General features: G+C 52.6%; 5 protein-coding genes across 5 annotated transcripts; 3 read left to right on the top strand and 2 right to left on the bottom strand.

Moving 5' to 3' along the window:
* Positions 1–1,169: 1,169 nt before the first annotated feature.
* Positions 1,170–3,603, top strand: PV08_04779 (uncharacterized protein; the record flags this gene model as incomplete). The annotated part of the gene is made up of 6 exons (XM_016379123.1): positions 1,170–1,273; positions 1,326–1,341; positions 1,392–1,494; positions 1,544–1,780; positions 1,833–2,916; positions 2,967–3,603. 6 exons carry the CDS (start codon positions 1,170–1,172, stop codon positions 3,601–3,603), a joined length of 2,181 nt encoding a protein of 726 aa, XP_016237800.1.
* Positions 3,604–4,093: 490 nt separating this feature from the next.
* Positions 4,094–8,110, top strand: PV08_04780 (uncharacterized protein; the record flags this gene model as incomplete). Its single annotated transcript, XM_016379124.1, has 1 exon — positions 4,094–8,110. One exon carries the CDS (start codon positions 4,094–4,096, stop codon positions 8,108–8,110), a length of 4,017 nt encoding a protein of 1,338 aa, XP_016237801.1.
* Positions 8,111–8,203: 93 nt separating this feature from the next.
* Positions 8,204–9,722, bottom strand: PV08_04781 (uncharacterized protein; the record flags this gene model as incomplete). The annotated part of the gene is made up of 6 exons (XM_016379125.1): positions 8,204–8,284; positions 8,362–8,424; positions 8,517–8,628; positions 8,738–8,861; positions 8,942–9,265; positions 9,329–9,722. 6 exons carry the CDS (start codon positions 9,720–9,722, stop codon positions 8,204–8,206), a joined length of 1,098 nt encoding a protein of 365 aa, XP_016237802.1.
* A 747-nt stretch (positions 9,723–10,469) lies between these two features.
* Positions 10,470–12,486, top strand: PV08_04782 (uncharacterized protein; the record flags this gene model as incomplete). The annotated part of the gene is made up of 3 exons (XM_016379126.1): positions 10,470–10,521; positions 10,550–11,550; positions 11,596–12,486. The coding sequence occupies 3 exons, from the start codon at positions 10,470–10,472 to the stop codon at positions 12,484–12,486; spliced, it is 1,944 nt and encodes a 647-aa protein (XP_016237803.1).
* Positions 12,487–12,589: 103 nt separating this feature from the next.
* PV08_04783 (uncharacterized protein) lies at positions 12,590–14,313 on the bottom strand (the record flags this gene model as incomplete). Its single annotated transcript, XM_016379127.1, has 3 exons — positions 12,590–12,664; positions 12,777–12,862; positions 12,960–14,313. The coding sequence occupies 3 exons, from the start codon at positions 14,311–14,313 to the stop codon at positions 12,590–12,592; spliced, it is 1,515 nt and encodes a 504-aa protein (XP_016237804.1).
* Between the last annotated feature and the right edge of the window lie 991 nt (positions 14,314–15,304).

Here is a 15,304-nt window from a genome sequence, read left to right on the forward strand (position 1 = left end):
CTCTGATCTGGAAGTGGTGCGCATTCACCTCCATGGCTGTCGATCTATAAGCATTTGAATGGCGTTCACCCAGGACATTGTGTAAAAAGACCGGTGGCGTTGGACGATATACTGTGTTAGGACCAGGACTTGCCAAAAGAAAAGCCTGCAATGGTTTGCAGAAGGCCAGCCCCGAGAAGAATGGGAAAAATGTGCTTGAACAGGATCACCCTGGTCGGTTTGGGAAGATTGGAAGCGGCCACAAGAGAGTCAATGGGGGGTTAGACATTGACGATGACGACCAGGAATGTGATGAATTTTTGATCAATGGACTGAATTCACCTTCAGCTGTACCGAAATATCTCTGTTGGAATGTTTTACAGAAGAATCCATACTCTTATCAGCACAAGCGTCCGAGCTTAAGACGTGTTAACATTTAGAGAAGTAACCAAGCGACACAGTTGATTGTCACAGTAGACGCGCTAGCAGGAAGGACTCATGATGAAACGACTGGTAGGTATTATTGGAGGCTCACTCTTTGTCAAGTTGCGTTGCCCTGACCGGAGAGCCAGTTGCGAAGAGATGAGAGTGGTGGAGGCTCCTTTTAATAGGCGGCCGACAAGCGTTAATGAATAGCTTGGTATACGCGATAGGCGGACGGCGCGTCGCGTGCAAGAGAAGATTTGGCGATTACTGCTGCTGAGTGCAGTTGGCGGAGGTGGTGAGGGTGGTGAGGGTTGCAGGCGCAGCCTCTGGGCAGATTTGTACGGAGCAGCAGCATGTCATCTCCACCTCGCAGTAGGCTGGTGCAGGCGTTCAGTCAGTCTGCACAGCACCCAATCTGTTGACCTCTTTGCCCATGTCTGCATTCACTCTGTCCTATGCTTCCTCTGACAACGACGACCACCTTTCTTGTTTGTGTGTGATCGAAAACTGCACACTTTGATCCCTCTACCCTTGACTCCTTTAGAATCCTTCCAAAATCTGGCGTCCCAACTCGGCTGCAAGGTGCACCTCCGCTGCTCTGCAGCCTCTCACCTCTGTCAACCCATATCCTCCCACAGAGCTCTGCACCTCTGATATTGATCTGCCGGATTTCCCAACCACACATAATCTTCTTCACACGCACTACCTGGCGATTTTGAGTGCCGTTTCAAAGGTGGCCTACGAGGCCACTAACAAATGCAATCATGAAGGCCGGTCCGCTTCTCATAACATGGCATAATGATAATCAGCCCATCTACTCCGTTCACTTCGACCCCAGGGGAAAGGGTAGATTGGCGACTGCTGGAAAGTGAGTCTGCCACAATTCACACAGAAGATCCGCCTGCTGACCGATCTCCCAGTGACAACAATGTCCGGGTATGAACAATACAACCACCGATTTTTGTACCTCAGCTAACGGGGTTAAGTTATGGAGCATTGAAGCTTCAGGAGAAGAGAGGAAGGTTACGTACTTATCAACGCTGACAAGACACACCCAACCCGTGAATGTCGTTCGATTCTGTCCCAAAGGTCCGTATCTGCTGTTAAAGTCGTGGAACACTTCGTTAACGCAACACAGGAGAAATGCTAGCCTCGGCCGGAGACGATGGCAACGTCCTTCTTTGGGTCCCTTCTGAATCTGCAATAACTACCTTGAGTGAAGAGCACGCGGACGATAAAGAAACATGGAGGATAAAGCACATGTGCAGAACCTCCAGCGGAGCCGAAATATATGACCTAGCATGGTCACCGGATGGCCAATATTTCATTACTGGCGGTGTCGACAACACAGCTAGGATATTCAATGCACATACTGGTTCGACGATGCACTTTCAACATGAGAAGAAGCCATACTGATTTTCTTGCAGGCGCCATGATACGACAAATAGCAGAACACAACCACTTCGTTCAAGGTGTTGCTTGGGATCCCCTCAACGAATTCGTTGCGACCCAGTCCTCAGATCGATCAGTACACATTTATGCTCTGAAGCTCAAGGATGGCACACCCACCCTCTCGACACATGGCAAATTCAACAAGATGGATTTACCTGCTCGACGGATCTCTTCAAACAGTCCCGCTCCAGTCGAGTTGTCACATCGTGCATCGAATGCCAGTGCCAACAATCTATCCATTGCATCTCCGGCACCCTCAAATCCTGGAACGCCTCTGGCAACACCCCTACCTATGGACCCCCCGATGATCACATCCAGCCGCCGTTCCTCATTCGGATCATCCCCATCCTTTCGCCGCTCCGCTTCTCCCGCGCCATCGCTCCCTTTGCCAGCTGTGCGACCAGAGATCTCGTCGCCCAGTCTCAGCGCAGCCATGGGCCTGGCTGTGAAGAACACAAATATCTACCACAACGAAACGCTGACCTCTTTCTTTCGTCGATTGTCCTTCTCGCCGGATGGAAGCTTGCTATTCACACCTGCCGGTCATTACAAGCAAGCATTTCCCGGTGCGGGTGACCCAGTAAAGCCTACCGAGGACATCTCAAATACTGTCTACATCTACACCCGAGCTGGCTTCAACAAACCTCCTATTGCGCATCTACCCGGGCATAAGAAGCCGTCCGTTGCTGTCAAATGTTCTCCTGTTCTTTATACCCTCCGCTCAGCCACAAAACCTACCAACCATATCACCATTGACACATCTTCAGCCAGCGAAGAAATACCTTTGCTTCCAGAGGCCATCACGGCTCCAACTCCCACGTCGATCATGGAGCCCCCCTCTCTTTCAACTGCAACATCTGCTCCCGAATCAATGTCAGCGCCTTCTCCAAAACCTGCAACTGACACCGATTCTTCCTCCTCCTCTGTCTTCGCGTTGCCTTATCGGATGGTCTACGCTGTAGCTACGCAGGATGCAGTGTTCGTCTATGATACCCAGCAATTGACTCCCATCTGCGTGGTGAGCAATCTACATTATGCAACGTTTTCTGACCTGACTTGGTGAGCTATACCAAATTGTGATTGAAGTTGGGCCATCTAATCGTTTCTAGGTCGAACGACGGATTAACTCTGCTTATGTCCTCAACCGATGGGTATTGTTCTACATTGGCCTTTTCACCGGGAGAACTGGGCCAGGTTTACACAGGCCCTCACCCGACATACAACCACCCTGTTGTCTCGACTTCCATCCCTCTGCCCACTTCATCTGCGGGCTCCACTCCAATGCCGACGCCTACCGCCACAGCCTCTCCCTCGTTAACAAAAGCATCTCCTGTACAAGGGCCCTTGTCACATCAGTCTCCAGCTCCATTTGTCCTTCGTCCTGGTAGCCCAGCCAGGTCCAATTCCCAATCATCTATCGCCACAATGGCGTCCATACAGACAACTAGTCTACAAAACAATCCAACCCCAACGATGGGTCATGTACCACTGGTGACGGCTACTAATTCAGGTCCACCCGTGGCTATACCTCCAATGTCAACACCGCCGCAGACACCAGCAAGTGCGCATGGCGGACATCATTCTGCGACTAGCTCCATCAGCGGAAGTGTCCTGGGCAAAAGGGACGTCAGTGCAACGAGCGAGAGCGAAAAGGAAGAAAACAAGACGAAGAAGAGAAGAATAGCACCTACACTTGTTGGGCCGTCGGGCTCATCGGAGGCTTCAAAGGAAGATGGGAAACCCTGAGATCATTTGCGGGCTTGTCTTGTATTATTGGTGGAAGTCTTATGTTGTTTTTAACCACCATCTGGCCCTGATGAGGCCACCAGATATGAGCATGGCGCTGGGATATCGGGTAGGACCGGCCAACACGAAAAATGGGGCTGGCCGTTTGTCGTTTACGAGAAAACGTCGAGCATAATATCAAGTAGAGAGACTAGCAACGATTAACTCCTGTAGTTGCTCAGTCGCTCAGTTGCAGGCATGTACCGAATGCTATCTCCAGGCAGATATCAGCACGTGATCTCGCGTTTGTGCTAATGTCGTCACTATCAATGAAAGACCCAAGTCACGCTGCAAATTGGCGCATTGTCAGAACTGACGATGAGTTCTGCGCCCAAGAAGTCTTCATCACTTCGGCTGGCTTGGTACACCGAGGACTTTTCACCTCAAACCTTGGCCGGTGGTGTCACACGATGATTGAATTCCCTCTGCCGCCTAGTCTCGAAGTCTCAACATGGGTGTCACGGGCCTATGGACCGTCGTCGCACCCACGGCCCGCCCAACACAACTGGCTTCATTGAATCGCAAACGTCTGGCCGTCGACGCCTCGATCTGGATCTACCAATTCCTCAAAGCGGTGAGAGACAAAGAAGGCAACGCGCTCCGGAACAGCCATGTTGTCGGGTTCTTCCGGCGCATCTGCAAACTGCTGTACTTTGGGATCAAGCCTGTCTTTGTATTCGATGGAGGCGCACCCATCCTCAAGCGTGAGACGATTCGAAAACGCGCACGGCGCAGGGAAGGTAGACGGGAAGATGCTGCGCGCACGGCGGGAAAGTTGCTCGCGGTACAAGTCGCTCGAGCGGCGGAGGAAGAGGAGAAGCGAAGAAAGGCCGCGAGAGACACAAATGCTGCAAGAGGAGATGACGAACAAGAGGAGTTGCCCGACGACGAGGAGCTGGTGTACGTAGAAGAGCTGGGCATGTCCGCACGTGAGCGACAAGCTGGACGAGGCGAAAAGTTCCGCAGGAAGGATCAGTATCATCTCCCAGATTTGGATGTCAGCATTGCAGACATGGGCGCACCAAACGACCCGAGAATCATGTCGCAAGCTGAGCTGGAGGACTACGCGCGGCAATTCCACAGTGGCGAGGATGTGAATCTCTACGACTTCAGCAAGATCGACTTTGAGAGCCCTTTCTTCCTGTCTCTGCCTCCGGGCGATCGGTACAATATCCTAAACGCGGCCAGGCTGAGGAGTCGTTTGAGGATGGGGTATAGCAAGGAACAGCTGGACGGAATGTTTCCAGACAGGATGGCCTTCAGCAAGTTTCAAATCGAGCGCGTAAAGGAGAGAAACGAGTTGACGCAGAGGCTCATGGGTATAAATGGGATGAGTGAAGGAGATTGGTTGATGCATGGCGGTGGCAGAATCGCGGGTGAGAAAGGAAAGGAGTACATCCTTGTGAAGAATGATGGTGTGGAAGGAGGATGGGCGCTTGGTGTGGTGAGCGATCGCAAAGGAACCAAAAAGGAGACTGCGATCGATCTGGAAGAGAAAGAGGGCGACGATGATGGAACAGAAGATGAAGAGGAGAATGAGGATTTTGAAGATGTCGAGATCGAGGGGTTGAACCGCATTCCCAAAGTGTGGGCGAAAAAGAGGAAAGCGGCGGATCTGGAGAGAGACGCGCCCTTTGATAATGCGGTTGAGGAAATCGCACGAAAGAGAAAGGCGGTTTATGAGGCGAGGAAGGCGGCTTCGAGGATCGAGTCGGCTCGTCCGGCAGCACCCTTGCAAGTGACAAGCCAGAGGGAACACGCAGTTGCAGAAGAGGATGACGATGCTCTGTTCGTGCCTGAGGACAAACCTGATGAGGAGGATGGGGCCGATGATTTGTTCGAAGACGTTCTACCGCCCGGTCCCGTTGAAGAAGACACGGATGATGAGCTACAGCGAGCAATTGCAATGTCACTTGAAAAGGCTTCGGATGAAGAAGATGCTGGTGGGTTTCTACAGGAACAATCCAAGATGTTTGAAGCTGAAGATGAAGATGACGACGAAGGTTTCGATCTACAAGCAGCACTTGCAGAGTCAAGAAAGTCGAAGCATGTTGCAAAGACGAATGTCAGAGAACGCATCCCAATACAGAAGCCAAGTCTTCCAACACCACAGTTTGACGGACCCCTACCCTTTGAGTCCATCAATCTTGGGCACTCCCTACTTGGTAAAAAGAAGTCGAAGAAGATTGAAGAGGATTTATCAGGAGGGTTCGATCGTGATCTGGGGGAAGACGCCTTCCGCAAAGAAAGACCACCTCAACCAATGCCCGACTGGTTCAACGCTGCTCCTACCACGAAGGATCTCAAGCATGCGCCGGAACCGGACAAGGATGATAGGATCGAACAATCTCAGAAGCTAGATACGAGCATGAATGACAGAATTCGCCGGCAAGGTCTGAAAGAGATCATTGACCTGGAAGCAGAAGACGACGGAAAGAAGAAAGATGATCACGTCATCGAGATCGAGGAAGATGATGAAGAAGAGATCCCAGAAATGACTCAGCAATCTCATGTCATCTCCGAGCCCGAACTGCCGCAGCATGATATCTTGATCGTTGACGAGAAAGCGGAAAAGGAACAGCGAAAGCGGGACGAGGAGAGGGAGAAGCGCTACGATTTGGCACGGCAAATTGCAGCAGAGAACGACACGGATGCTATGTCGATGGGTGATGTGGCGGAGAAAGTCCAAGCAAAACCTCCGCAACCATCAGACGTCCCTAACTTCAACCCTGCTCCGGAACCCTCGGCTGCAGAACCAGCCACTGGTGAAGCAGCAGGCAGTGACTTTGAGGAAGTAGACTGGAGCGAGTCTGATTACGGACAGCCAGCGACACCTGGATCTCTGGGGACGGTGGACAATGAGGAGCCGAAAGACAAGATACCTTCCACTGCAAAACAGGCTTCTGCTGCTGAGGAGGATGACGACGACGAGGGTGAAGCATTCGAAGATGTCCAGATGTCCGCACCTCCCGCGGCCGCGCCCGCCATCCAACAGACTCTTGCCACAGAAATATCGATGGACGACGCACTGAACGACCAACTTATACTTGACGACAGTAATAGTGCGCAGCCTCAGGGTACCATTGTCGAAGAAGACTTCGACTACCTGTCTGAATCCGAGGAAGAACTCATGCGCCAACTTGCCGTTGAAGCGGAAGAACATGCACGATTTGCTTCGTCTCTGCACAACCAAAGAATGTCCGAACAAGCGATGCGCGACTACGAAAACGAACTGAAACAACTGCGTAATCAGCAGAAGAAGGATCGCCGTGACGCAGACGAAGTAACCCAAGTCATGGTGCAGGAGTGTCAAGCTCTACTCCGCCTATTCGGCATACCCTATATCACGGCGCCAATGGAGGCAGAAGCTCAATGCGCTGAGCTTGTTCGCCTCGGTCTCGTTGACGGCATCGTCACCGATGATTCCGATATCTTTCTTTTCGGCGGTACGCGCATATACAAGAATATGTTCAATGCGGCGAAGTACGTCGAGTGCTACCTTGCGAGCGAACTTGAGAAAGAGTTTTTACTCGACCGGCGACGGTTGATCCGCTTCGCCCATCTCCTGGGAAGCGACTATACAGAGGGCATCCCGGGCGTAGGACCCGTCACGGCATTGGAGATCCTGACCGACTTCGCGACGCTGACCGAGTTCAAGGAATGGTGCAGTCGTGTTCAACTTGGACGGCCGCAGGATCTAGAAGATCAACTTACGACACCGTTCCGGCGAAAGTTCCGAAACACGGTGCAGAAGAGACTGTTCCTCCCGCCAGGCTTTCCCGACGCGAGGGTCGACGAGGCATATTTGAACCCGGAGGTCGATTCAGATCCCGAGCCGTTCCAGTGGGGTGTGCCGGATCTGGATAAATTGCGGAGTTTCCTCATGGCCACGATCGGCTGGAGCCAGGAGCGTACGGACGAGATCCTGGTGCCGGTGATCAGAGATATGAATAAACGTGAGATCGAAGGTACGCAGAGCAATATCACACGGTTCTTCAGTGGTGGAGTTGGTGTAGGGGGCCGAGTGGGCGGTACCGGGCGCGGGGCAATGAGCGGTCTCGCGATGGGTGGCGAAGGTCCGGGCAATGCGGGCGTTGAGGGCATGGCACCACGTAATAGGACAGGCAAGGAATCCGGCAGGATGAAGAATGCGTTCAAGAGATTGAGAGGCGAGGCTGTCAAGCGGAGAAAAGGGGACGAGTTTGAAGAGGCCGAGCACGAGGAAGAACAAATCCTAGATGGTGTCGGAGAGCCGGCTTTTGTCCAGAGTGATTCCGTAGAAGAAGATGGTGGAGCAAACAAGACAAAGGTCCCTTCTAGGACAAGAAGAGGTCGAAAATCCGCCGAACATAAAAATAATGATCAGGCCGATGAGGAGGAGGAGGAGGACGGTGACTTTGCAGAAGATGAGGGGCCTAGACGGAAGCAGAAACAGAAGAAGACAGCGACTTCGACGAGGAAACGATGAATGAAATAAGATTCATATGATCAAAGCAATTTCCTTTCTTCAGTCATTCTCGTTTATAAGCATGCAAATTGTTTCATCCCATCTCTCCCCAAGCTATGCCACCTTGAGATATTTCTGGAAGATGGGGTTGTTGTCACCAGGAATGTGCAAAGCCATCATGGTGTGTTTGTACATCTGTAGGAGCCGAGGGTAAAAAGGGGTCAGTCGTCTCTCTCCCATGTTAGAGGGGGCTGGTGGAATGGTCAACTTACCTGTCCTGCTGATACGTTGTTCGATTTGATCTCGGCGTCAGGGTCGAGCAGTTGCTTCAGGGGCTGAGAGACAAATAGAAAAGTGAAGTGTTAGCGAGCGAGGCACCAAGCAGAGGACAGCAAGCAGCAGTAGCTTGGCAGGTCCGGATACTCACATCGATTAGACACTCCCAATTCGCGGAGAAGAAGAATGGGACAGAGATTCTTTCTTCGCCGGTATGGTTGATGACGCGGTGCATGGTGGATATGTACAGGTTGTTCGTGAGGCTGGTGAGGGGCGAGAACACGATTAGTATCGGTTGTCAGGTGGCCTCGATCTTTCCTGCCACAGAGAGAAGGAAAAAAAAATAGAAAGAGACACTTCCGTCTTGCTTACCGTTGAAGTTGGTCACCGACGTTGACAACATACGTGCCCTCTATCGGTGGCGCAGAAATCCATTGTCCGTCGCGGTTGAGGACTTCTAGCGCTCTGACCTTGCCCGGGGCCAGGAACGTCATGACTAGATATGCCCAGGCTTCGGGTCAGCATGCAGAAATGTATGTTTTGCTTTGGGTTGCGACGTTCCAAGCCTCCTCTTACATTCATTGTCCGTGTGAGGATCCAGTCCGAGTTTCGTGCTCGTCATGTCCATGGGAGGGTAATGCGCCACGACGGCAGAGCAACCTGGGTGAGTAAGGTATGGTTCAAACGAGTCTTCGCTAAGACCCAGTGACAATGCAATGTTACGGGCCATGACTCGGCCTAGATCTCGTAGCTTGCAGTAGTACTGGGACAGGTGCTCTTCGAACCCAGGCAAGCGTTCGGGCCAGACGTTGCTCCCTTTCATGTATGGGTCGGAGCAAGCGTATTCTGGGTCATCGTTCAACTTGGAGTCGAGACCCCAGTCGAAGGCCTCGTTGGCATCTAATGTGATACAGGACGTACGTTAAGTATCAGAAGCACGCTTCGAAGGGGCATGATACTCACTGGCTAGTCCATCGATGTCCGGCTTACCACTGCCATACATGGGCGTGTACCCGCGGTAGTTGTCCTGGTTGTTGATGAAAAGCTCCATCTTCTCCTCAAAGGGAAGTTCGAAGAACCTCTCGGCCCAGTCAAAGGCCTTGTCGATCATCTCTTGTGGTATACCGTGACCTTTGGCGTAGAAGAAGCCAACCCGAACACAGGCATCGCGTACTTGATCAGCCACGGCTTGCCGGTCTCTCAAGTCGGGAGAGAATATGCCTGAAATGTCGATGACCGGGATGTCCTTGAAGTCTCCAGCAATAGCGAGGGTCGACTTCTCCTCTGTCCCAAAGTGACCGTTGGCCTTGTGTTGGTCCCCCCAAACGGCAATCTCTTCACCTCGAACGAGAGGCATGACGGTACCGCAGGATCGAGGAAGGAGCTGCGTTGTGGCAGAGACATCGTAGGTCTATCTCGACGACGGTCATTGTTGATATAGCTCTCCTCCTTGTCGGCTTCTCAGAAGCATCCATCGTCTATCACAAGGAAAGTTGCCGCGAGACCAAGAGGGGAAGTTGGCTACGATCCGAATAGGGGATAGTCTAGAATTGCCCTCCAATCACACGGCGACTTCGACAGAATTTCCATGCCGCTGATAAGCACCACACGCTCAGCAAACGACGACGAGGCGATGCCATGGTATCGGTAGAGGCGGTAAATCTAGCTTTTGATCGTACCGCTCCTAGGAACGGGGAGATATCATCGTCCTCACAAAGGGAGCCGTCGCGCTATGTTCCTACTTCCACTCTTCTCTCCTCAATCGGAAAGACACCACGAGATGGAGCAGTCGTGACTACTGGAAAGAGATGACTGAACATGCATGGGCGTTACCAGGCTCAGTTGAGCTCAGCCTTGCCGGTCAAAGCCCAGTCAAGGCACGCAGGTCAACCACATTTACTGGGTAAGCTCTGCAATCATCCCTAGCGTTGGTCGTCTTACTCATGCTATGGAGTTGCTGGACATGCCGGTCACGTCACATAAAGTGCGACGAAAGGCCCGAGTCATGTAGAAACTGCGAGCGTTCGAGGCTACATTGTGCCGGATATGGTGTACGGTTGAACTGGCAGACCGACGGAAAGCAAGGCTCTCGCGAAGGACAACGATGGACTCGCAGACGAATAAGACCTGGTACGACGACTCATGTTTCGGCTTCGGTGCGGTCGATTAATCTCCTCTTTATAGGCCAAATCGGACTTAAACCACTCACACATCATGCCTTGTCTAAGACGCTTTCTGAAGTCGAACAGGCTGCTGCCCACGATCGGTCTGGTACTTTTGGACCTTTCTCTGTGATCAAGCTCGCAGACATTGTGGCTCCTGTCGCTGAAGAGCCATATTCAATCAGTTCTGCTGACCATGCCGAGTCCTCGTCCGAGATTGTGCTCAACCATCTAAGCTTTGAGCTGCCGATAATGAGCGTCGAGGGGGGAAATGATGATGCCACTGCTTTCGACCTCGATTCTGCTGATTCACCAAAAAACCGGCTAACCACCTTGCTAGTCACTAACTCAGATGATGACTCGCTACAATCTATCTCTAGCGGCTTTGTTCTAGATTGCCTGTCACTCACCGAGCTACAAATGGAGGACTCACCTGTTTTTGATCATCCGAGATCGAAATGGGAAGCAACCCGAGATATAGGGGGAATAGAGCTCGAAAGTGACGACGACTATCCTCTTACGACATCAACTGAGTTCGCCGAATCCGGCGGCAGCTCCTTGGACGACTTACATGTCGCCGTATATCACCCGGAAACTAACAGTGCGAGGTCCATGGGCCTGAGTCTGAGCAATGAACGTCCACTCTCACTCTTCTCCAATTCGACTACAGCCATGCTTGTGCATCACTTTGAACAATATTTGATATGCTTGATGCAACCGGTATATCATCTGCAAAGCCCATTCAAAACAATCTACCTCGCAACAGCATTGCAAGGCTGCCCTGATCTCAACATGGCGACCAACGGCAGCCAAGCCTCGATAGCAAGCACCGCTGTCTTCCACAGCATACTTACCTGTGCCGCGATCAACCTCCAAGCCCTGAGATCTAACGCAGGTCAACTATCTCAGCTTGCGTACTACCACAAGCAGACTGCTCTATCAGCGGCACGCAAGGCTCTGACTACCAAGAAAAGCACCTACAGGGAGCTCATGACTGCGATCCTCTCCCTCGTCTCAGTCGATGTAAGTAAAATCTCTTCCGCGTGGATTTGTCTGAATGATTATTAGGTTGCGGACGGCGGAACCCAAGATCACTGGATCCACCTCGACGCCGCACGGCGCTTGCAAGAATCCCGTCACGACTCCCGCCTGGTTACTCACGAAACAAGACAATTGGACAGTATTTGTACGATGTTGAATCTGTTTGCTCGCACAGCACTGTACAACAGCGATCCCAAACCCTGGGCCCCTGGTATAGCCGCTGGTATACTAGGCGAATCCAATTTCAACGACCTCCATAGCAACATCGAGTTTCTCTACGGCATCACACCTTCCATCGCTAGAGCGATATTCAAAATTACAGAACTTTCAAACTCGCTCGCATACTACAGACATACCAGTCAAGACGTTCCCCAGTCACTCCTCGCCGAGTGTGAAAGGGTGGGTGACGAACTTGCCTTTTGGACTGTGGAATCCGAACCTCTTTCCTCTATCGAAGAGCAGACCACATCGTCCATGCAAGCCATAGCCCACGCGCAGGTCTCGGCATTCTACAACGCAACTCTGATCTACTATTTCCGCAGCATCCAGGATTGCGATCGACGTACTCTGCGTGAAGAACAAACGGCGTGTCTCGACGCCATGAACAGAGCCGAGGATTTGAAAGAAGGGTGTGTTCGGAACAGTACGAGCGGATTTGCCGCACCTATAAGTTGGCCTGCCTTCGTGGCTAGCTGTGAAGCAGTCGGAGAGCAGAGAAAGAGATGGGAGAAGTGGTGGGCTCGCGTACAGAGTTACAGGGTTGAGAACTACGCCAGGCAGCGGGACATGGTGTACAAAATTTGGGATGCCCTTGACGCGAGGGCGGAAGAGAGCCAAACAGGGCATGGCAGCGCAGCAAAACCGACGGATTGGAAACAAGCATTGTACGAGATGGGCGTTAGAATTATTCCAATATAGTGGACGACGTGACTTGTAGACGACGACAAGAGTTAATGATTTTGATACGACTTGGGCCTGAATTCCTTTGAAACCTCACACAGTGATGGCGATCGTCTTCCTATCAGAGGGCTGCCTGAGCAGCTCTCAGTCCTCCGACAACCGTGAACGACAGGATGGGAGATATGGCATAAGACAGCTAGAACAGCAAATCAGTATCAGCATCAGCATCAGCACCAGCACCCGCACCAGCACCAGCATGCGCCCATAACGCAATCGTGTTCAATTCTGTTTGGTGGCACCAGACTTACCGTCAAGAGCTTTGCAATATTCGTTTCCTCGGCCTCGTCGGCGTCGCTGACCTGCACGAGCGTGATCAACTTCATAGCCGGCGGTCCTACAAGTGTAGTCCGTGAGATTAGCGATTGCTCTCCTCTCCCTCTCCCTCTCCCATTCGGAGGGTTTTGGTGATTCGAACGTCGAAAAGAACATACCTGTTGGCATCAACATCATGGCAAACCACAACATGGGATCCTCTCCCAGCACGCCCGTCTTCTTCGCGAGGGCGTAAATCACCGAGATGGACACGACAGGCCAGACGACGAACCTGACGATCATGATAAACGTGACGGTGGCCCAGGGGAGGCCGGCGTCCTCCCTGCCGTCGGAGCGTGCCCTCCTCGCCTCCTTCATGGCCGTGTAAAGCGACACCCCGGCCACGACGACGGGGAGCGGCACGAACAGGCTTCCGATGCTCTTCCACGACGAGGTCAGCCAGGCGGTAAAGATGCCGCCCTCGTAGGTGTCGTTGAAGAAGGCCCTGTGCAGCGACGGGACCAGGCCGATGACGGCGCCCACGATGGCACCGAGCAACGGGGCGTTGAAAAAGTCCGAAACGAACAACAACCACCACTTCGTCCTCGGGGTCAAATGGATCCAGTGTCGTCGAGGGACCATGCTCGGTCGACGGTTGAGGTCCGCGGTGGCTTGGCCTCGGCCGGCCTCGTCGCCGTCCCAAGCAAGCACGCTCGCCCTCCTCGTGGACGGGAAGAAGGAGTTCTGCTTGATCGACAGGGTGCTCACGCTAAGTACGCTCCCGCCGAGGAGTCGTGTATGTTCATCGCCCTCGTTGTCGTCCTGGTGGCGGTCGTGGTCCTCACCGAGATCTCGTCGTGTCACTCCCACGACGCCGCCGCCACTGGTACCGTCATGCCCATGCGCACCATCACCATTCGCCTCGTTACTACGCTCGTCACCAAGTAGACCGCCGCCATCATCCTTGTCCTCTTCGGCCTCCCCGTCACCGCTCTCGGCCGCGTGCTCGGTATCGATCAGGCGCGGGCCGACGGCAAAGGTCAAGCAACTCGACACGGTCGCAAAGACCAAAAAGTAGCTCTTGGCCCTCTCGACGGCGGCGGCGGTCGTCTCGTTCTCGGGGTCCGTGATCAGCGCCGTCAGGATGCCCGTCTGCTCCAGGGCGCCGATCAGCAGCAGCGGGTAGCTCGTGGTGTTGTTGAACATGAGCGCCACCGTCGTCCAGTCCGGCATGCCGAGCCACAGGTGCGCGACCACGCCCACGACGAAGCTGACTACGTGGCACACGACCGCCCACGCGAGGACGATCAGGTACCGACCCGCCGACCCGGAGTGCAGCTCGCTGCCGATCTTGGTCACCAGCAGCGCCGGCAGGAACATGCGCACGCACACCTTAGAGATGGCCTTCGTGTTGGCCGGCGTGAGGAGCCGGAGGTGTGCCGCCACGCCGCCGTAGAAGATCACCAGCAAGACGGACAGACTGGCTTGGATGGCTGCTAGGAATGAGTTGACAAGGCCTGTTGTTGGTGCCATTTTTTTTTTGGTTTTGGTTTTGGTTTCTTTCTTTCTCTGACTCTCTACGTCTCTCTCTCTCCTGGCGTGTCTAGCTCTTTATCCGATCCTCGCTTTCCAGAAAGAAAGAAAAAAAAACCCCCCTAACTATTCTACTAAACTCTCAGGCTTCCCAAAAAGTGAAATTGACCTGAAACGTGCGTGATCTGTCTGTGCGATAGATATGTGGAGGGTGCAAAATACACAAAAAGTGTCAGTGTCCAGACTTCACCAGGTGCTGAACTCTCTCGTATCCCCCCGTTCGTACCTAGGGTACCTAAGGTAGATAGGTATCCAGCTATTGAAATTCTCCACTACTTTCTTTTTCCTATTCTGCGCACGGGGAACATGAACGAGGACCAACCCAGGTCGAGGCCGAGGTCGACGAAACGAAAAGAATCGAATCAAAACAAAACAAAACAAAACAAAATAAACTTGGAGAGACCTGGCCAGACTTTTAGCTACAGTACCTACCTCAGGTACTCGTACCTTATCTAAGACACCTGGCTGAGCTCAAGCCACTTGCAAAGTATCTGTGTCTGACCTAGGTCCCGGAGTAGCCAAGCTAGCTCAGGTCATTTTTAGTTAGCGAGGGACGACAAGTGAGGACGTCTATTGGAACGAACGTCCACGGCCGTATTATCATCATTACTGCTATCAAAATGTAAGAGGTTGGTAGGTGCCTCTCGATGGTGCAATAACGACACGCAAGTGGGTGATCACTCATCACTCGTCACTGATAGTAAGGTATGATGTGAGTGGTCGCCGTCTCGACTTTTCGCTCGGCAGTTCAAGACTTATTCTGATCTGGTCCGGGAGATTCACGCACTGTACCTGAGCCAAAAGATAAGAAAGCTGGGCGATTCGCGAGACGCGGGGAGAGATCTAGATCTGTGATAAATAAGTCATTGCATCAGTGGAAAAGAGAAAACCACATTCAGATAACTCTAGGGAGGTAAACAGGTCCATGAGC

This window comes from Exophiala spinifera (genome assembly GCF_000836115.1).
Source record: "Exophiala spinifera strain CBS 89968 unplaced genomic scaffold supercont1.3, whole genome shotgun sequence".
Taxonomy (NCBI): Eukaryota; Fungi; Ascomycota; class Eurotiomycetes; order Chaetothyriales; family Herpotrichiellaceae; genus Exophiala; species Exophiala spinifera.